The sequence below is a fragment of the Sturnira hondurensis genome, unplaced genomic scaffold, assembly GCF_014824575.4.
Source record: "Sturnira hondurensis isolate 20B ecotype Veracruz unplaced genomic scaffold, ASM1482457v3 Scaffold0008992, whole genome shotgun sequence".
Taxonomy (NCBI): Eukaryota; Metazoa; Chordata; class Mammalia; order Chiroptera; family Phyllostomidae; genus Sturnira; species Sturnira hondurensis.
In genome coordinates, this window is record NW_028081623.1 from 5,934,318 (window position 1) to 5,957,016 (window position 22,699).

General features: G+C 38.1%; 1 protein-coding gene across 9 annotated transcripts in view; it reads left to right on the forward strand.

Annotated features, from left to right (window-relative positions):
* Positions 1–22,699, forward strand: part of AMPH (amphiphysin) — a 274,501-nt gene that overhangs the window by 118,156 nt on the left and 133,646 nt on the right. For all 9 annotated transcript variants that reach the window (XM_037056533.1, XM_037056538.1, XM_037056536.1 and 6 more), the window contains exon 2: positions 7,829–7,909. In XM_037056533.1, coding sequence (XP_036912428.1) covers positions 7,829–7,909 — 81 coding nt within the window. The remainder of the gene's footprint in view (positions 1–7,828; positions 7,910–22,699) is intronic.

The window sequence follows — 22,699 nt, forward strand, 5'->3', positions numbered from 1 at the left end:
CTGAACTATGAAGATTTGAGACTTGATCAGAATTTTAGCTTTATGTCATTGGAGCAGCCCTTTCAACCCAAGCTGAGGAAACACTGAAAGAAGTCTATGAATCAAAATATTCAAGTTACCACATTCATGCTTTTTCTTCCTATTGTATTAAAAAGATTTTTATTCTCACCTGAGGACATTTTTTCATTCCTTTTTTTTTAAAGAGGGAGAGGAAGGGAGAGAGAGAATGACACTTGAGAGAGAAGCATCAATTGGTTGCCTTCTCCACATGCCCATACTGGGGATCAAATCCCCAACATAGGTATGTACACACACTGTCTGGGAATTGAACCTGCAATCTTTTGGTTACAGAACAATGCTCCAACCATCTGAGCCACACCCTGGACAGAACCCTGTTGAGTTTTTTAATTTGCCTATGTCATGATGTGTTTAGAATCAGTTAAATTCTTTTTAAAAATATATTTTATTGATTATGCTATTACAATTGTCCCATTGTTTCTCCCCTTTATTCCCCTCTGCTTTGTATTTCCCCTCCCACCATCATTCCTCCACCTTAATTCATGTCCATGGGCCATACATATAAGTTCTTTGGCTTCTCCATTTCCCATATTATTCTTAACTTCCTCTTGTCTACTTTGTACCTACCATTTATGCTTCTTATTCCCTGTACCTTTTCCCCCATTCTCATCCCACCCCCTCCCTTCTGATAACCCTCCATGTAATCTCTATTTATGTGAATCTCTTCCTGTTCTAGCTGTCTGCTTAGAACTTCTTAACTCAAGGCAGAGAGGATGAGCACACAGCCAGCCCTAGAGAAATATTCAGAATCTCATTGAAATGAAAAGCAGTTTGAAAAAGCTTATTCAAGTTAAAATATTATTTTGCATTTGAAAAACAACAGCAACAAAAGTAACAACAGAAATCCTATTGTTTCAAAAACAGTAATGTGTCAGTGTAGTTACGATTAGTGTTGAAGGAAAAGACTGAAATCCTAAATAAAAATTCTTAAAGCACAGCATTTCTTCCTTTTGCTTGTAGGTGGAAGATATGTCATGTTGTCAAAATCTGATTATCAGATACATGGATATCTGAGTGAGCTTTCTGTAATGCCAATGCTGCCAAACTCTTCAGACTTAATTGGTATTTACATCATAGCCAGCAGAGAGGTAAATGAGAGGCCACCTAACGTATGAACTCACTGTCAAATATTGTGACATAAAACATGGTGAATGGTAGGCTTTTGTTATCTCAATTCTAGGTCCCAGTGTCTTTGGTGCCTTAAGATATTTGCTAGGTAGCAGATTAATTTTGTCACCCTTATTGAAGCTGCTGGAGAAAAATCACAAAACTGTTTAAATGTGGGTTACTGCACATCTATGGTTTCTGTCTCAGGTGGGCCTTGAGTTCCATCCAAAAGTCTTGTGATATGGTTTTGGGTCTTACCTCTTCCAATCCCGTATCTAAAACATTTCTCTCTCCCTGGAGTGGCACCACAACCAACTCACTGCCCTCATCCAGGGATTCTTGGCAGATGAGCTACTCATCCTTCACAGCAGAAATCTGAGGCCATCCTTACCTGTTTCTCACCCTTTTCATCTCATAAGCCATTAAGTCCTATCTCATATTTACTTCTTTTTTTATTTTTAAAAATATTTTATTTATTTACTTTTAGAGAGAGAAGAAGAGAAGAGTGGGAGAGAAACATCTCATGTGTCCCCTAGTGGGGACCTGACCTGCAACCCAGGCATGTGCCCAAGACTGGGAATCGAACGAGTGACCCTTAGCTTCACAGGCCCACGCTCAATCCACTGAGCCACACCAGCCAGGGCTGTCATATTTACTTCTTAAGGACTACTTTTTTCTGTTTCTTGGCTCAGGCTCTGTCATTTATTGCCTGGTCTATTTAAATAGCCTTTTAACTGCTCTTGTTTCTCCAGCCTTGCTCTCTTCTAATCTCTCCTTAATGTTGTCACTAAGGAGCACAAATCTAACCATGTAGCTGACTCCAGGGGAATACTTCATTGGCTCCTATGGTCTGAATAAGGGAATCAGTCTCTAGTCTTACAGACTGAGCCTTTCCATAATCTTCCCTGTTCACCATGCCAGCCTCATACTCTCCAGTTCTACACCTCACACTTCCACACTGTCACACCATCAGTCTCTAGACTGCATCTTGCTCCTAGCATGGCATGCAGTCTTCTGTAGGCCAATATAAGTTGAAGACAAAAAAGAATGGATTCTCTTCTCTGCTTACTACTCATTGTGATTTGTATTCTTCTCCAGGGAAAATGTCTGACATGATAAATTTATTATGGATTCAAGAATTGGAAGATATTTGAAATATAACTCATTTCATTCATCTGTTTGATGAATAAATCTCTCTCACCTCTATTGGTGAGCTTTGAAATAACTCTTAGGTCAGTGAGCTAATTACCCCTACTAACAAACTATTTAATTTCCAGAAAAACATGATAAAATGTTTAATGCAAAATTTTTCTTTATATAGCCTTTATTTGCTGATACTAGTTCTTGATCTTGGTTTCTGACAGAAAAAGTCATCATTATGATGGTACTTAGGTATTTGAAGACAGATGTATTTTTTTCCTATGTTCTTCTCTTCTCCCTGATAATATACCAGTTATGTAAAATATGCCTCTTATTTTATGGTGTCAACTCTCTTTGCCTTTCTGGGGGCTCCTTTAGCTGGCTCCAAGTTGTCTGCGCATTTATGTGTTTACCAACTTGTCCATCATACAGAAGCATTCAGGACCTCTCTCTTGGTGGTTCTTATACTTATTAGTGCAGCCTGATTACATTAGATGCTTGGTAGCACCATCACTTTGTTGACTCATTTTAACTAGAGTCATTCCTTATTACTACTTATGGACAGAAACCACGTATTCTTACCATCCCATTCTGTTTGTTGAATTTTGGTTGAAAGGTGAATAGACAAATTTGGTACTTGAAGAATTATATTTTTGACCTAAATTTTATCCCAGTTGAATTTAATCTTGTCAAAGATCTTTTTGTGAATTCTGATTACCATAATATTACATATCCAATATCCTCCCCAGATTTTTGTTAATGCAGACTTTATGCCATTTTTCCCTCCATTCACTGTGACAAGAGTTCCTTTTCACTCACATATAAAGTTGGAGAACTGAGCTGTTGCTGCTTCCTCATGAGATTTTGATAGCCTCCCCTGGCCTTTGTGAACTGCTACCATCAGATGAGGTATTGCTGGTTCTCAATGACTTACCTGATCTAGAGAAATTAGAAATTGATAAATAAGTAGATTTTAAGAATTAAGAAAAACTTCATGTAGTAAATACTAGTTGTATTTCCTCTGATACTTTAGTTTTTCTATGTGTTTCAGGTGGGAGGTCATTTGGGAGACCTAACTTTAATAAAAAAGGAAAAAAGAATCATTTAGAATAAAAAGATGGGAGTAGGTGGGAGGGGATCTTGTAACAAGGCCAGGAATCTTTATGCCATTGAATCATACTTCTCTTGCAAGTAGCCTGTGAAATTTTGCTTTGCCCTATCTTTCTTGTTATAATGGTAATAAAAATAATAGCAACAATATCTTACACTTGCACAGCACTATGAAGTTGATCCTATTGTTAAAGTATAATTTTTCAAAAGTTAAAAAAAAGATGTTCATGTAAACATGAAATAAACATGTGCCATAAATTTTATTCAACTCATTAATTAATGAGGCATACAGTAAAATGGTGGGGGAAAAAGTATTTATTATTCCATATATGAGTAAATATGTGAAATCATGGAATCTAATGAATGAATTGGACCAATGAACAAAACAGAAATAAACTCAGGGATAGAGAGCAGGATGATAGCTATAGGAAGGGTTTAGGGGGTGGAGGTATCAAGCCAGAAGGAGAAAGGACTCATGGACATGGACAATAGTGTGGTAATTGCAGGGAGGTGGGAGGGGAGAATAAGGGAAATTAATGGTCATGGAAAAAATGCAATAAAAATAATATTATTTTAAAAACTTGATTCAAAAATATATTTGAAGAGCTGGGTATTGTGGCTATTTAATAAAGGGATTTTAGAATAAGATTACTGGATTAGATTCCAAACTGGTTCATGTCCTAGAGGATCATAAGCTATAAACTTTGGGGTTAACTTTTCCATTGAATAGAAACTTTTTGCATCTCTTACAAACAAAAATCTTCAGGTTAACCTCTGCCTCTATGGGGCTGTAAATACCCAGTTGATAGGAAGCCCATCAAAAGTGCCAGCCCAGCACTGCATGAAAAAAGGACTCCCAGGGATCTCTTTTGTCTGTTCCTAAGTTTTAGGTGATTTTTCTCACCCTGTCTTTGTATTGAAAGGCATCATTAAAACTTGTTAATTTGTACAAGATTATATCTTTGATTTTAGGAAACAATTTAGCATAATCTATATGTAAAATGTAGCCATAGAAACTGGTTTGTCTGAGTATATGTTTTAATGCTGAAATGTTTACATTTCATAAAAAAGTATTTTGTAATGTCATAGGGCATATGTATTTTGAGAAGGCAATGTTTATGGAGTTTTTATATTCTTGATTAAGTTGGTGTTTTAGAAATTAGATATGGGAATATTGAATAGTGAATTCAATCGTTGCTCTCAGGATTCTTCTGCTCTGTCTCAAAGTAACTTTTTGCTGTATCTCTGAGAATTACTTTTCCAAATACCAGTCCTGTGCTGTAGGAAAACTAAACTACTTCTGCTCAGTCCCACAATGCATCACTGCATTGTGATCTTTTTTCCAGTGATCTTGGCTTAGGCTACTTCTTTGGCTGGAATATAGTCTGACATGTTTCTGTCTGCTGGACTTTCCAACACAATTTGAAAATCTCCACAGATCATTCCCTAACCTCGGCTCTAACGGGCATTGTTAACAAAACTTTGCAACTGTTTATGTTGCTTTTGACAGACTGTCATTGTTATTTGTGAATCTGCTTTGTCTACTCCACTAGATTATACATTTCTTAGGCTTAAGTGCTGAGGCCTTGTTTTATTTGTTTTTGTATTTTTAGCAGTGCTTAGCATGAGGCCTTGTGTAGTCCAGTGCCCTTTTGAGTGTTCATTCAGTTGAAGGGATTATTATTGTAGAAGGTGGTAGGGGATGTTTTGCCCAACATCATACTCAATGGGCAAAAACTAAAATCTTTTCCACTAAGATCAGGAATAAGACAAGGTTGTCCACTTTCACCACTTGTATTTAATATAGTATTGGAAGTTTTAGCCTCAGCGATCAGGCAAGAAAAGGAAATAAAAGGCATTCAAATTGGAAAGGAGGAAACAAAACTGGCATTGTTTGCAGATGACATGATAGTGTACATGGAAAATCCTATAGACTCTACCAAAAAACTGCTCAAACTAATAAATGAATTTGGCAAAACAGCAGGTTACAAAGTCAATATCCAGAAATCAAAGGCATTTTTGTATACTAACAATGAATAAGAAGAAGCAGAAATCAAGAAAAAAATCCCATTTGATATAGGAAAAAGAAAAATAAAATATCTAGGAATAAACCTAACCAAGGAGGTAAAAGACCTGTATGCAGAAAACTACACAACACTGAAGACAGAAATCAAGGAAGACACAAACAAATGGAAACATATACTCTGTTCATGGACTGGAAGAATTAACATCATCAAAATGTCCATACTACCCAAAGCAATTTACAGAGTCAATGCAATATCTATTAAAGTATCAATGACATACTTCACAGACATAGAACAAACACTTCAAAAATTTATATGGAACCATAAACGACCACAAATAGCAGCTGCAATGTTGAGAAAGAAGAACAAAGTAGGAGGGATCACAATACCTGATATCAAAGTGTATTACAAGGCCACTGTAATCAAAACAGCCTGGCACTGGCATAAAAACAGGCACAAAGACCAATGGAACAGAACAGAGAACCCAGAAATAAACCCAACTCTCTATATTCAATTAATATTTGACAAAGGGGGCAGTAACATAAAATGAGGTAAAGATAGCCTCTTCAACAAATAGTGTTGGGAGAACTGGACAGCTACATGCAAAAAAATGAAACTTGAGCACCAACTTACACCATACACCAAAATAAATTCAAGGTGGATAAAAGACTTACATGTAAGCCGTGACACCATTAAAGTCCTAGAGGAGAACATTGGCAGGAAAATATCAGATATTTCATGCAGCAACATTTTTACTGATATGTCCCCTAGAGCAGAAAATATAAAGGGAAGAATAAACAAATGGGATCTCATCTATTAAAAGCTTTTGCACAGCTAAAGAAAACAGCATTAAAATAAAAAGACAACCAACTGTATGTGAAAACATATTTGCCAATGATACCTCAGACAAAGGTTTAATCTCTAAAATATACAAAGAACTCACATGACTTCACTCTAAGAAGACAACCAACCCAATTAAAAAATGGGTAAAGGACTTGAACAGACACTTCTCCAAGGAGGACATACAGAGGATCCAGAGACACATGAAGAGATGCTCAATATCGCTTGCTATCAGAGAGATGCAAATTAAAACCACAATGAGATACCACTTTACACCGGTGAGAATGGCTATCATAAACAAAGCAATAAACACCAAATGTTGGAGAGGGTGTGGGGAAAAGGGCCTCTGGTCCACTGTTGGTGGGATTGCAGACTGGTACAACCATTATGGAAAACAGTATGGAATTTTCTCAGAAAACTAAAATTGGGCTTGCCTTTTGACCCAGCAATTCCACTGCTGGGATTGTATCCTAAGAACCCTAAAACACCAATCCCAAAGAACATATGCACCCCAATGTTCATAGCAGCACCATTTACAATAGCCAAGAGTTGGAAGCAACCTAGGTGCTCGTCAGTAAATGAATGGATCAAAAAACTATGGTACACATACACAATGGAATTCTATGCTGCAGAAAGAAAGAAGAAGCTCCTACCTTTTGCAACAACATGGATGGAACTGGAAAGCATTATGCTGAGTGAAATAAGCCAGGTGTTGAAGGACAAATACCATATGATCTCACCTCTAACAGGAAGCTAAACAACAAAACAAACAAGCATGCAATATATAACCAAAGACACTGAAATAGAGAACAGGCTGACAGTGACCAGAAGGGAGAGGGGAGGGAATTTCAGGGGAAATAGGGGAGGGATTCAGAGGAACACATATAAAGGATACATGGACAACAACTTAGAAGGGTGGAAATGGGAGGGAGGGGGGAGCACAGGGGGGTGGGATGGGATGGGAGTGAAAGACAGAAAACTGTACTTGAAAAGTAATTAAATAAATTTTAAAAAAAGAAGCAGCTAAAATGGTAGACAAAGAAACAGACTCCAAGGTAAAAAAAAAAAGACAGTGGTGGGGGAGAACATACCATGGGCCTCATACCATCCCTATGAATTAGTTTAGTACTTTAGTCAAATCATTTTGGATCACTGCTGAACAAAAAGTTGAGTAGCTATTATGCATCAAGCATTGTGCCAGATACTTTGACAGAAATGATAAGGCATAGGTTTTGTCTTTAAGTCCTGTGTGGCCTACTGGAGGAAAATAATAAATAAATGCAATCTACTATGCCACTTGTTAGGTCACACTTGTGACCTATCAAGGTCACACAGCCTGTGAGAAGTCGAACTGTAATTAAAATCCAAGTGTGCTCAGCTCCATGGTCACCAAGCTAAACAATGCTTCTAGAATAGAAAAACTAGCTGGGCTTAGACTGACTTCTCAGAGGAGCAAAACAGCAGCCTTGTTCTGCCTATTATGTTAAACTGTTACTAAATCAAACCGTTTTGTCTTATTTGCAAACTAGGTCCTTCAGAAGCTTGGGAAAGCTGATGAGACAAAAGATGAACAGTTTGAAGAATATGTCCAGAACTTCAAACGGCAGGAGGTAAGTTCACTTCTCTAGCTAGTCTCTGGAGTAGGGAATGGTTTCACTGTGTTTGTGCTTTCATGTATAACTAAAATGCTTTAAAGTTGAACAGAGAACTTCATTGAGGTAAGTGTTAACCTGAGGGCAATGCTTGCTAAGTCTGTAGACTTACCTGTAGACAATTCCTTCAATTGCTGCATGCTTCAAGATCATGCATTCTCAGTGGTAATTATATCCCCCTACTAGGGTGGAAATTTGTTCTTTTTTATTATTAAATATATTTTATTGACTATGCTATTACAGTTGTTCCTTTTTTCTCTTCTTTATTCCCTTCTGCTCTCTACTGCCCCTCCTACCAGCATTCCTCCACCTTAATTCGTGTCCATGGGTCGTACATATAAATTCTTTGGCTTCTCCTCTTTCCATACTATTCTTAACCTCCTTCTGCTTATTTTGTACCTACCATTTATGCTTCTTATTCCCTATACCTTTTCCCCCATTCTCCTCTGACCCCTTCCCTGCTGATAACTTTCCAGTGATTTATTTCTGTGAATCTGTTCCTGTTCTAGTTGCTTGAGTAGTTCATTTTTATTTTGTGTTTTGTTTAGGTTTGATTGTTGACAGTTGTGAGTTTGTTGTTCTTTTACTGTTTGCATTTTTGATATTCTTTTTCTTAGATAAGTCTCTTTAAAATTTCATATAATAAGGGCTTGGTGATGATGAACTCCTTTAAAATGACCTTCTCTGGGAAGCACTTTATCTGCTCTTCCATTCTAAATGATAGCTTTGCTGGAGAGAGTAATCTTGGATATAGGTCCTAGCCTTTCAGGACTTTGAATACTTCTTTTGAAAGTAGAGATCAAAGCTCCAGAAAAAATACAGCTAAGTGATGAAGAAATAGCCAATCTATCAGATGCCAAGTTTAAAATGCTAGTAATCAGGTTGCTCACAGAAATGGTTGAGTATGGTCACAAAATAGAGGAAAAAGTGAAGGCTATGGAAAGTGAAATAAAGGAAAATGTACAGGGAACCAACAGTAATGGGAAGGAAACCAGGAGTCAAATCAATGGTTTGGAGTAGAATGAAGAAATAAACACTCAACCAGAACCAAATGAAGAAACAAAAATTCAAAAAAATCAGGAAAGGTTAGGACAACTTTAAATATTCCAACATCCAAATCAGAGGGGTGCCAGAAAAAGAAGAATAAGAGCAAGAAATAGAAAACTTATTTGAAAACATCATGAAGGAGAAATTCCCAAGTCTGGCAAAGGAAATAGACTTCCAGAAAATCCAGGAAGCTCAGAGTCCCAAACAAATTGGACCCAAGGAAGCACACACCAAGGCACATCATAATTACATTACCCAAAATTAAAGATAAGCAGAGAATGTTAAAAGCAGCAAGAGAAAAGAAGACAGTTACCTACAAAGAAGTTCCCATAAGACTGTCAGCTGATTTCTCAAAAGAAACCTTACAGACAAGAAAGAGATGGAAAAAATGAAAATTGGTTCTTGGTGGATGAAAAAATCATACTCTTTTCATGTGTATATATCACATAAACATATACATACACATACATACATATATGTATATGTGTGTATGTACATACACACATATGGGGGCAACTTTTCCCACAAGTCTCCTCATCCACCACGGATGAAAATAGACACTTCCAAGACATTATTTGCTTGGGGAGGAGAGGTGGCTGTTTCCTCAAAAGGGGAGGGCCTTGAGCAGTGGCCAGTTTCTCAGGGGAAAAAGGCCTTGAGTCCCTTCCTCCAGGGGCTTTTATTGGGTTGTAATACATAGGAATACAGGGTGGCAAGGTTCAAACAGTAGATAACATTTCATAGAGATCTGAAGGCCTAGTCTAAGTCAGAGTCTGTCAGGAAGGGAGTTTTGCAGAAACTTTTAGTGTTTTCTTCTCGGACCCTTAACATATGAATGAAAGTACTCTTAGCAGAGCAGATTTCATAGGTTTTTCAGGAATTCTTTGTGGTGCCAGATTTTTCCGCTGGGATCCGCTCTGGCAAGGCAAAGAGCTGCACCCCTCCCCATCAAGTATTCAGGCTTAAGGGAATTAGAGCCAGAAAGCACTTCTCCCAGAGGACATGAGGACCTGGGCTATATCACATAGCTGGGGGGCACAGTTTTATTGCTTGCTCTTTGTTGCAACCCCCTGAGTCCTTCCATGATGGCCTCCCAAGTGATCATGTCTGGTTTAGGTTGCCCCTCCTCTGAGGGTACTTACCGGTCAACAATATAGACCATGCTTTGGGGGCAGTGAGAGGAAACTGAGGCAGCATTTGCTACCAGAGACAAGCTTTGTCTCCTGTGGCTTGCATTCCGGAGGTCACTCGCTCATTTTTAGCCATGGGAGGTAGTTACAATTCCTGAAACCAGGCAGAGCAGTCCACAACATATATATAGTATATCTGTGGTATTAAAATTCCATGGGGGGTGATATTAGAACGAAATGTCTAAAAAAGCTCCTTGATGGAAATCAATATGAAAAAAGGCAGAGAAATATGATTTGTGAGATTTGCTTCTTTAGAGGGCTCGTATGTGTTTAACAGACACATGAATAAAGACACTTTTAAAAATTATTTCTTTATATTTTTAGGGTTTGGATAAGGTTATCATATTGCTCTTTAGAGATCATGCCTGAAGGTCAGGGAGCGGGAAGATACAAGCAGGGTCTCTGAAGTTAGATGCTTCAAATCTGGAGGTCATTCTTGAGGGGAGGTGGAAAGAAGGCTTTGTCAGAAGAAGGTTCTAACCCCTCTGGAAAATGTGGTTTGGACATGGAGACAATTTAAGGATATGGATTTATCTTCCTGCTGTTGTTGGTGCTACCAGTGTCCACAGAAGAAATTGAGTCTCAGGGATGAGTATGTGAGAAAAGAGAGGGGGGTTGCAGAAGAAAAAAGTAATAGAGAGGAAATAAATGATGCCCAATAACTGAGTATTATACAGAGCTTTGAATTTATGAAGATAGAAAGGGAAATGCCTAGAGAAATGTTTAACGTGGGCCCATAGAATAACGTGTCCCCAGTCTCCTCCAGGAGAACAGATTTTCTACGTCTTTTTATGTTTTCATTTGGTGAGCTTTCATACATTCCCTCATTCATTAGGATAACACTCATATAGGTCATTGTCTCAGATCAAACAACTTCCCACAGAAAGCCTTGTTAATTGGTTCCTGGGATGGTGGGGTGATCCCATAGTCTGTTTTAAGGGGTTGGATTTGTATAGAAGTGACTCATGTTTGCAGTTTTCCTTACTTAAGGGTTTACACTCTATCCTTTGAAACCTACTCTTTCTACCTGGTATATGTCTATGGAGCTACCTGGTTCTTTTTTTCCTGATTTTTAAAAAGATTTTATTTATTTTTATTTTTTGACAGAGGGCAAGGGAGGGATAAAGAGAGACAGAAACGTCAATGTGTGGTTGCCACTCACACGGCCCCCACTGGGGACCTGGCCCGCATCACAGTCATGTGCCCTGACTGGGAATAGAACTGGTGACCCTTTGGTTCACAGCCTGTGCTCAGTCCACTGAGCTACACCAGCCAGGGCCTGTTTTTTCTTTTATATATCACTTTTATGGCATTAATGATGTTAGCACCCCAGAAAGCTAACCTTGGGAAGCATCAAGTTCTATAATGCACTTATAACTAGGAAGCACTTTGCATTTTGCAATTGTAGTGAATTTTTATTGCTCTTTTTTGGACTTGTTGACTAAACCAAGTGAAGATTTTTTTAATTTAATTTTTTATTTATTGACTTTAGAGAGAAAGAGGAAGAGAGAGAGAAGGAGGGAGAGAGAGAGGAGAGAAGAGCGAGAGAAACATCAATTTGTTGTTTCACTTATCTATGCATGTGTTGGTTGATTCTTGTGTGTGCCCTGATTGGAGATCGAACCTGCAATTTTAGTGTACCAAGATGCTGCTCTAACCAGTTGAGCTACTTGGCCAAGGCCAGGATTGTTTTCTGCCTAAAGAGCTAGAGATAAGTGCAGTTGAATAAATCATCAGCTTCATCGGTTAAAAGATCTGTGCCACTAGGAGCTACAGCATGGTGTAACTTTAAAATGCTTTTCTCTGCCATCCATTTTTGTTACTATATACATTTTCAAATAATATTTTATAAAGTATTATTTCAAACAATATAGTATTCCAAATATTTTATAAAATACACATTTTACACATTTGTACAAAATGTATAATATATTACTATTATTGAAACCCAACATCTTAGTTCTCTGAAAAATATTAGTAGAATTCAATATCTTGGTGAAACTTCAAAATTGGGAAATTGGGGAACATTTACAGAAGAAATTTACTCTGTAAGAGTGAAACAAATAAAATGAAACTGTAGAAATAGTATTTCTCAGGGAGTCTTCCGACTGCCTTTTGAAAATATTGCAAAAAATCTTGAATTTTCATATACTCATTTGGATGTTTTCTGTTTTAATTCAAAACAGTAAACTTATTATTACTCTAGTTCGGTGAGGAGGGATGGTATCTTAACCTGTATTTTAGAGGGACACAATGAAAACAGAAACAGGGTGGGAGGAAAGTAAGGAGATAGATTTATTATTTGGGAAGAAAGGCTGAACTGAATTTATTAATAGTCTATAAAGAGAAAAACATCCCTTTAACTTCCAGTATGTGTTGTTGACCAAATCACATGTGTTGCATATCTGAAAAAGGTGCGGTGCTTATGTAGAAACAGTAACCTAAGAAGAAAGACATATCAAGGTGTGGTGACCTGTACAAGGCATATGATGTTAGTGTTAATGTAATGGTGAATCATTATTCTAAAGGCAGAGGCATTATCTAAAAGCAACACATGCTAAAGAATGATCATACCTAGGAAATCTAGGTTCCATATTTTTCTATGATTATATATTTTTCAACTCTAAACAGATACCATTTATAGTATAATATAAAGCATATTTGAATTTGTACATTATATAAGTCATCTGCTCACACTGAGTACTTACTCAAAAGTAGACCATTTTAGAATGTTCTACAAAATATTCAAACATTTTGGGCCCTGCTGATTGTGCTTCTAAATTCCCCTTAATAAAATTATAAGAGTCCTTATAATTATTGACATATTCCCTGCTTCTTTGTATTGGAATCAAAAGTGGCAGAGTATGTGTGTTTGAACTCTAGCTTGCGGCTTAGCTTATATTTTATTTCAACCTCCTATTTTCTTTTCGATCTCAAATCTCTTTTCCTAAAAGATGGTTTGAGTTAGACTGGGAGTGTGGATGAAGGGCCTGTGCATACTCTCAGATGTCCATTGGATTCCCTATTGCTGCAGTTTTTCTGATCCATTTTTCCTAAACTGCTTAGTTAGGACAAGAAGGAGAGAGTGGACTCCTCCACTAGGAACTCGGTGCTAAGGAGAGCAAGGATTATAGAAATCCAAAGGAGTAACAAAATCTGACTTCCACATTTCCTCCCCAGGGTTTTTTTTTCCTTTTCCATTTTTCCTGTCTTACCAGAGCTACCAAGTAGCAGCAGATTGGTGTAAACATTGGCTGCTTTCAGTTCACCTGGTTGCCTGATGGCAGATTTGTTAATGGGCAGAGAAAAGGTTCCAGAGTGGGAGGAAGGTCTTTGGCTTCTCTTCCTCCTTCCAGCTAATAGACCTCCTCACTAAGAAGCTGTGCCTGTGATAGCAGGTGTGCTAATTAAAATGACAACAAAATAACTTGGGCTGGTAAGGTCAGATAACCAATTATCTGATCATTTTCAGTGAATATAGATGTGAACACTTTGCTGGAGGGATGATCCAGGAACAATGCTTCAAATAAAGGAAAGGGGAGTCTCACTATTCACATATACAAAGTTTCTCATTTCCTCTTTTTTTAAAAAAAATATTATTGTTGTTCAAGTACAGTTGTCTGCAATTCTCCACCCCCACCCCAGCAGTCCCCACCTCCATCCCCCGATTACATGCCCCTTTGGTTATATCTATATGTCCTTTATAGCTGTTCCTGAAATCCTTTCCCTTCTTTCCTCCCCCATCATTTCCTCCCACCTCCCCTCTTGTTACTGTCAGATTGTTCTTAATCTCAGTGTCTCTGGCTATACTTTGCTTGCTTATTTGTTTTGTTAATTAGGTTTCACTTAAATGTGAGATCATATGGTATTTGTCTTTCACTGCCTGGCTTATTTCACTTAACACAATGCTCTCCAGTTCTTTCAATACCATAGAAGTATAGTTCTGCTGCTTCTCTTTTTTTTTTGCTGTCATGCAAAAAAAAAGAAAAGAAAAGAAAAGAAAAATTGGGACCTTGAAACCCTCTCCAGCATTGATAATTTGGAGTCAGTGTTTCCAACTATTAGGATAATACAATGATTGAGAGCAGAAATCACGTCTTCTTACTGATTTCTCATCACAGGGTTCCTCTGTGGATGCTTTCACCTTTTTGTCTCCACAGGACCCAGTGTTTTGTACACAAGCTTACAAATAAGTTAAATTTGAAGGTGAACTAGTGATAGAGTGATCATTTTGAGCACACTCCTAGAGATGGTTTTTATTTCTGGTATAGAAAGGATGTTGAATATTATGTGAAATTTTGTAAGAAGTTTCACAACATGTTTTAGCACATATGTATACATAAATAGTTAAAAATAAAACTGAAGTTTTAAAAATAGAACTTCTTTTTTTTAAACCACAGGTAACCATGATGTGAATGTTAATGTGTCTATCTTTCATTATATTAATACTGACCTTCCTCTGAAGTAACCACTGCCTTGATGAAATGTGAGCTCATGGAGTCTGTGTGGGGTAATGATCCAATTCTAAATGCCAGCAGCCCAGCCCAGAGTATGGAGAACCTCGGTCAGCCCACAGAGGCTCCTGTCAGGTCACTGTGCCTTCTGGCTTCTAAGTGAGAACCTCAGGTGGTGAGTTTTGTCCCCACCAGAGCAGCACTTTCCAAACTGTAGCTGCATCAGAATCATCCAGAAGGCCTGAGTACAGCACAGACTGTTGAGCCCCACCCTTGGAGTTCCCAATTCAGTGGTCTGGGATAAGGTGCAAGAATTTGCATTTCTGACAAGTTCCAGGTGATGCAAACCATACTGCTCTGGGGACAACACATTGAGGGCCAGTGCTTTGTTTTTGTTTATACAATTTTTGTTCAAGTATTTCCTATGATTAGTCCTTGAAACTTCTAATCCTTTGTTTGATGTCTATTTCTAGTGTCTTTATGACAAAATATAGATACAGATTTGGTGTTCAGGCTGTGAGTTATCTGTGATCTGCATAACTCAAATCTACTGTGAAGATTGTATCTTTAGCAGGCATGAATTTGGATGCAGTGGTAGTTTTCTTCTTCCCATGGTCGTTGACCCTGAAAACTGATGCCCAGTGAAAATATAAGTGCCTCTGGAAGAGATAAAATGTATGCTGCTCACACCTCAATAAGTTTAACGAGGCTCTTCCTATATATTTAGCTTAAGAGGGGAATGAATACAAAGTATTAGAACTTGACATAGATCCTGTGAAAAATGAATTGTACTTATCCAGGGTCATATAAGTGAAATAAATACTAGGCCTTGAAAATGAAAAAGTCATTCAAAGCAGCTGAATGAGCTGATTATCTTTATGTACTCATTCCTGGCTTTATCGCTGCAGAGGTGGTGCTGTGTCCTCCTCAGTGCCTCATATCTGGACACACGTGATGTTGATTCGTGACTACAGATGTCAGTTTAGTTAACTGACTAACTAAACGTGTAGTCAGTTAACTACACGTATAGTTAACAAGAGGCTGTCTCCCAGGTTGCTTCACTATGAAGTTTTTGTAGTTTTAAATTAAGTAATTAATAAGAATTTTGTGGGGACATACTTTAAGACTATAAATATCCTGTTCCTCATCATACCTTCACTTACAAGTTTTATCCTTTGAAGTTTCTGTCTAAATCAGCTATTACTCAGATGGTCGCTAAGTGGTTACTTTTTTCCTAATTTCTTCTATACTATTAGCCTTCTGCAATATGGTAAAACTCTCCCTTCTCTCATTTTTTAAACAGGTTTTAATACATTATTATTAGTGGTTGTTTTGAAGCACTATTGTCTCAAGTTTGGCCAATGGAAACTTCAAGGAGTTGACTCCTGTATTCTTTTTACATACCTTCATCATTCTTTGAGAAGTTTTCCTATTGTCTGGTGCGTGATGTTTCAGGCTTACATTGTACTTTTTTTTAATCCTCACCTGTGGACATTTTTTTTCATTGCTTTTAGAGACAGAGGAAAAGACAGAGACAAACATCAGTGCAAGAGATAAACATTGATTGGTTGCCTCCAGATGTACCCGAACTGGAGATTGAACCCCTAAACTAGGATGCGCCTTGACCAGGAATTGAACTCATACTCCTTCAGTTATGAGACGATGTTCCAACCAACTGAGCCACACTGGCCAGGGCTACACTGTGCTTTTCCTACATAACCTTAGAATCAGCAGGTTGTCCAGGGGACCCTGTTTTTTAGTGGACAATGACATTTAGAAACCAAGATCTGGGTGCTAGGTAAACACATTACTTCAAGTATGATGCTTCTGGGTCTTCTAATTGGACAGAATACACACAAATACATAAAACTTGGATTTACACACAGAAATATCTATATTTTTTTATTTCTCATTCATCTATCATCTATCTGTCATCATCATCATCATCTATCTATCCGAAAGCATGATATCTCTTTTATTTGCACCTTCTCTTTTTCCATGTTTATACCTCCTTCTTTGAGAGTGAGAAATCTGGCTTCTATTTATTTTCAAAGTATGTATTTATTTACACAATCCTCTTTGCATAACTTGTCTTCTGACCATGTGCACCGTCTTCTCCACTCCTGTGTTGTACCAGTCAAGAGTGTTTGCTGTGCCCTGGCTATGGGTTGATTTCTACCAGCCTGCAGTTTTCACCTTTCCCTTTACTCCAGATTTATTGGCTAAACTCACCACCCTCTTGACTCACCAGCTGAGAGTTCTTTCTTGCCTGATGGTATGTATGCTAAGAGTTCTGTCTGCCCTGGTTCTGGCAACAGGCCTTCTGAGTGTTTTCTCCACTATCCCCATTAACTCTGGCTGTACAGCAGTGGAAATAACTTAATTATTGAATGCTGGCACCTAATGCGATTTTATAATGAGAGTCTATAAACAAAAATTTGTGTCTATGGGACCAAGTTGACTCATTACTATACATATAAGTATACTAAATGATGGGCATTATCAAGTTATAAAATAAAGCTAGCAATTATATAGCTTGTTAACCTAATGAAAAGTCTGCTTTATAGACTTTAATAGGATGAGAGTTATTAATTTAAAATGTATGGTTTGTTTGCATTTACTCTTAATAATTAGAATGTGGCTCTCCCTACCTTATTAGGAATTTCCTATGCAAGGTGTAGTAGTAAATTTCACAGAGTGGTAGAATTGACACTAATTATCCTTGTTACATTACAGACACTGAGGGAAATCACAGTAGAATTCTCAATAGTATTAGATGAGTACTCACTCCTGCCAGCGTAGCTCTGGCAGAAATTACAGGTTTACTTTTTTTTTACATGTAAACATTTTATTTTATTTTTAAGTATATTTTATTGATTATGCTGTTACAGTTTTCTTAGTTTTCCTCTTTATCCCCTCCTCTCTGCACCCCTCAATCCTCCAGCATTCCCCCTTTTTCGTTCATGTTCATGGGTTGTACATATAAATTCTTTGACTTCTCTGTTTCCTATGCCATTCTTAGCCTCTCCCTGTCTATTTTATGCCTACCAATTATGCTTCTTGTTCCTTGTACCTGTCCCCCCATTCTTCCCCTTCCCTTCCCCACTGAAAACCTTCCATGTGATCTCCATTTCTCTGATTCTATCCCTGTCCTAGTTGTTTGCTTAGTTTTGGGTTTTTTTGTTTTGTTTTGTTTTTTAGGTTTAGTTGTTGATAGTTGTGATTTTGGTATCATTTTACTGTTCATTGTTTTTGATCTTCTTCAATTTCTTAGATAAGTACTTTTAATACTTCATATAAGGGCTTAGTGATGATGAACTCCTTAAACTTGACCTTATCTGGAAAGCACATTATCTGCCCTTTCATTCTAAATGATAGCTTTGCTGGAGAGAGTAATCTTGGATGGAGGTCCTTGCTTTTCATCTCTTTGAATATTTGTGCCAGTCCCTTCTGGCCTGCAAAGTTTCTGTTGAGAAATCTGCTGACAGTATTAAGGGAGCTCCCTTGTAAGCAACTAACTGTCTTTTTCTTGAAGCTTTGAAGATTCTTTCTCTGACTTTAACCTTTGGTATTTTAATTATGGTGTGTCTTGGTGTGGGCCTTTTGGGGGTTCATCTTGTTTGGGACTGTCTGTGCTTCCTGGACTTGTATGTCTATTTCCTTCACCAAGTTAGGTAAGTTTTGAGTCATTATTTCTTCAGATAGGTTTTCAATTTTCTTGCTCTCTCTCTTCACTTTTCAGCTCCCCCATGATGCAAATGTTGTGCTTCAAGGTGTCTGGAGGCTCCTTACACAATCCTCATTTTATATGTTCTTTTGTCTTTTTGTCACTCTGTTTGGTTGTTTTCTGTTTTCTTATATTGCAAATCACTGATTGATTCTCTGCTTCATGTACAATGCTGTTCATTCCCTTTAATTTATTCTTTTTTCAGTTAGTGTATAATCATTTTTGACTGGTTCTTTTTTATGGTTTCTCTTTCCTTTTTTACGGTTGATGTTCATACTAAGTTTCTTGAGCATTCTTATAATCCTATTATTTTGGTTCTTTTATAATCTTCGTTTTACATGTTTATTGATTTTAGAGAGAAAAGAAAGGGTGGGAGAGGGGGAGAGAGAAAGGAGGGAGGGAGAGTGATGTAAAACAGTAACATCCATTGGTTGCCTCCTGTATGAACCCTGATCAAGGATTGTGCCTGCCACCTAGTGGTATGTACCGGATGATATGCCAACTGAGCCATCTGGTTAGGGCTGTAATCTTTATTTTGAACTCTGTATCTGGTAGTTTGCTTGCCTGTATTTCATTTAGTTCTTTTTCTGGATATTTGTCATTTTCTTTCATTTGGGATCTGTTTCTTTGTCTCCTCATTTTGGCTGATTTTTCCTGTGTTTGTTTCTATTATTAAGCAGAACTTGTATTTTTCCCAGATTTGGTGGGGTGGCCTTTATAGTAGGCATCTTATTAGGACCCAGTGGTGCAGAATCTCCATTCACCAAGCTTGAGGTTTCAGGTGCACCTCCATGTGGGCTATGTGCACCGTCATGTTGTAGTTGAGTCTTGATTGCTGTTGGCATGTCACTGGGAGAGATTGATTCCTAGGCCAATCTGCTGCAAGCACTGTCTCCGACCACAGCAGAAGAGCTGTGGTACAGAGTCCAACCCTATGGAACAGGACTTGCTTTATTGTTACTTTGGTACCTACTGAGTCTGCCCCTTGATTGTATAGCTGGTAGAGGTGGCTGGTTTACCAGGTGTACTGACTCTGATGCCTCCCAAGAAGTACAAGGTCAACCATTGCCTGTGGTCTGCCTGGGGCCACCTGACATGAGCTACAGAGCCATCTGCAGATGGGTACTACTTGTGCTGCACTTGAAATTGTCATAGAAGTCTAAGCTTTGAACCAAGGCTCTCTGCTGCCAGTTCTGGGCCTGGGGCCACTTAACAAGAAGTACAGGGCATGTGGAGGCCAGATGCTGTTTATCTGAGAAATTTTATAAAAGTGTGTAGCATGAGCTTGTATGCACTTGCAAGTTGTGTAAACTCACAAGTTGGGTTGGGCAAGGTATCAGGGAATCACCAGGGAGGGGTGAACAGTGTTAACCAGGTTGATGGAGACTAAGATATGGTACCCTCCTGCAGGCTCTGTCTGGGAGGGCTTAGCAAAGAACAATGACCTCTTTCTTCTAGCACTTTTGTCTGGGAAAAGATGCTCTGCAGCTCTTGTCCTGTTGTTAGGCAGTTCATCTCTACCACCATATATTCATGGTGCTTTTTGGGCTGCTGCCCCAGCATTGGAGCTCAGGAGGAGCGGGTCTGAATAAGTCTGCATGCAGGCCCTTTAAAGAGGAATGCCTGAGGCTCCAGCAGCCCTTTGTCTCATTCAGCCCATCGTCTCACAATCCCCTCTGATTTTCACAGCCGAAGTTATTGGGACTTCTCTTCCCAGCATCAGAGCCCTGGGCTGGGTAATTCCGATGTAGGATTCAGACCCCTGGCTCTTTATGGGACACCTCCACTGCTGAGATATCCCTCCTGATTTTTAGCCACCACTTGTGGGTGTGGGACCAACTTGTTCTGCATCTCCACCCCTTCTACTAGTCTCAATGTGAATCTTTTTTAAGTCCTTAGTTATATGACTTCTGTTCAGCTAAATTTTAGGTATTCTTCCTGGTATCTGTTTTTAACTTTTATCTAAAATTGATATTATTCTAGATCATGTATCTAAGAAATCATTTGTTTAGGGCCAGGGGAAGGTAGAAAAATATTTAAAATATATTGATATAGGTATAGCAGGTCTTTTTAAGATCACAGGTCAAAGTATTTGAAATTCAGTGTCATGATAGTCAGGACATTCAGTAATGGTATGTTTATGAATGGCCATAGGTAGACATCTTTTTAGCAGAACAAACATGCTTTAATTTGGATCAGTCTTATTTTTGGGTCCTTTATATAATAGAGAAGGCTATTAATGGGTGGGTATTAATCTTAAAATAGAAGGTCTTTCAAAGTGAGAGGCAATAAGCACTTATTGAGATCAGTTAGAATAGCTATTCAAGGAAATTGATTCAGGCCCAAATGATGTGCTGATTAGGAGACAAAAGCAGTGAGTATTTGTGAGAAGAGAAAGGGGAACTACTACGTAAGTAGATGAAAGGCTTTTCTATTGGCTTAGATAATATAACACAGTGATATTAATTCCAAACAGTATTTCTATTTTTAAGCCCATTGCTTAGAATAACTGATTTCTTGTTATCTTTGCAGACCGTTCTTTTGTAAGGTACAAGTTTGCTCAGGTATAGTCCAAAGGTTACTGTGCCCTCTTTTGACATTCCAAATGTCTGAGATATAAGATGCACAAGGCTCTTCCTCTGGCATGGCAGCTGCAGCTTCATTTTAATGTGGCTCCATTTATATTACTCTTTCCAAGGAAATATAAAGTGTGTTGATGCCGGATAAAGACCCATAAAGGTCTTAAGGGGACATGACAGATGAAGAGGAGAAAATTTTGGTGATATTTTAGCAAAGAGTATGAAAGGGAAACTTCTACTGAACGTCGTGCCTCACATAAAATCTCTCCAAAAGAGAATGAACAATCACAGATTAAGAAAGCAAATAGAAATGGGGTGGTTGATAACTTTTCTTTTCCTTGAAGGAAGTATAATAAAGTAAGATGTGATTCACAGAGGGGTATATTATACTCAAATTTGTACTTACCCAAGAACCACTCTAACAATAACCTTTGCCATCTTAAAAAAAAGATGTCTGACTCCAAACATACATTTTAACACAAATATCTCTGATCTTTTACCTGTAGGAGTTTCCTGTTACCCTCTTAAGAATATGTATTTGCATGACTTGGAGAAGATTCTTCTTGGTGGGTCTTTGACTTCATTGAGTATCCTGCCCTGTAGGATACAAATTATTTATAGTTCCAAATGGCTTTGGGCTTCCTCTCATATTCAAACACACCATTTTTTAAAAAGATTTTCCTTCTTTATTTTTAGAGAGAGGGGAAGGGAGGGAAAAAGAGAGGGAGAGACACATGGATGTTTGAGGGAGATATCAATGGATTGCCTCCTGTATACCAACAACTGAGGACTTGGCCCCACAACCCAGGTATATGACCTGACCAGAATCAAACCAGTGGCCTTTTGGTTTTCAGGATAACACTTTACTCACTGAGCCACCCCAGACAGGGCTAAACTTTTCTTTAGCCATATTTTGATGTGCTCACACTGCCCCTTATAATATATGGCAGATACAGCCTATCAGTTGTGCAACTGGCTTTTCTCTTTAGGTGTCACATAGAAGAGGCTGATTTGAATCAAGGTGTTCTGGTGTAACTAAAGGCAGAGAGGAAATTGGTGGAGTGGATAGTTCCCAATCTTTGTCTGATGGTATCATTTTGGGGCTGCTTGCTTTTATACTTTTCTTCCATTTCTACCTTTGCAGATACTTCCCTGTAGTTGAACTGCCCTATGCCTGACTGCCATCTTCGTCTGTTCAAGTCCCATCTTTCTATAATGTTAACTTGCAAGATATCTCCTACCTACTGTCTTTTCAGTCCCCTCAGCCAGGATCTCTTTCTTTACATACTCTAGTAGTACATTTTTTGTGTGTTTATCCAATAGCAATTGCTTCCCTTTTTAATTAAATCATTTTTGTTGTGATTCTGTTAAGTTATTTAGAAGTGTATCTATGCCCTCATTAGATTATAAAATATTTAAAGAAACACATCCTGTCTTTGTCATTTAATAATAATCTTTCATGCCCTCTAATACTTGCTAGGTGCTTAGTAAGTATATTCATCTTTGTCAAACATTTTCTGTATTCATACTTTGTCTTGGATAGGCTTCCTCACTTAGATAATATCAAAGCCCCTCTTCCTGTTATCTGTTTACCACTTTCATCCTAACTTTTGGCAGTAAAATGTCCCTTGGAAAATCTATGACATGGCCTGGACATGATTTTAACATTATAGGGATTATATAGGGGCTCTGGCCCCTTCCTGGATTATAAAGCCACCCAGTTCCATGCATCTTCGTATCTATCTTCTGGC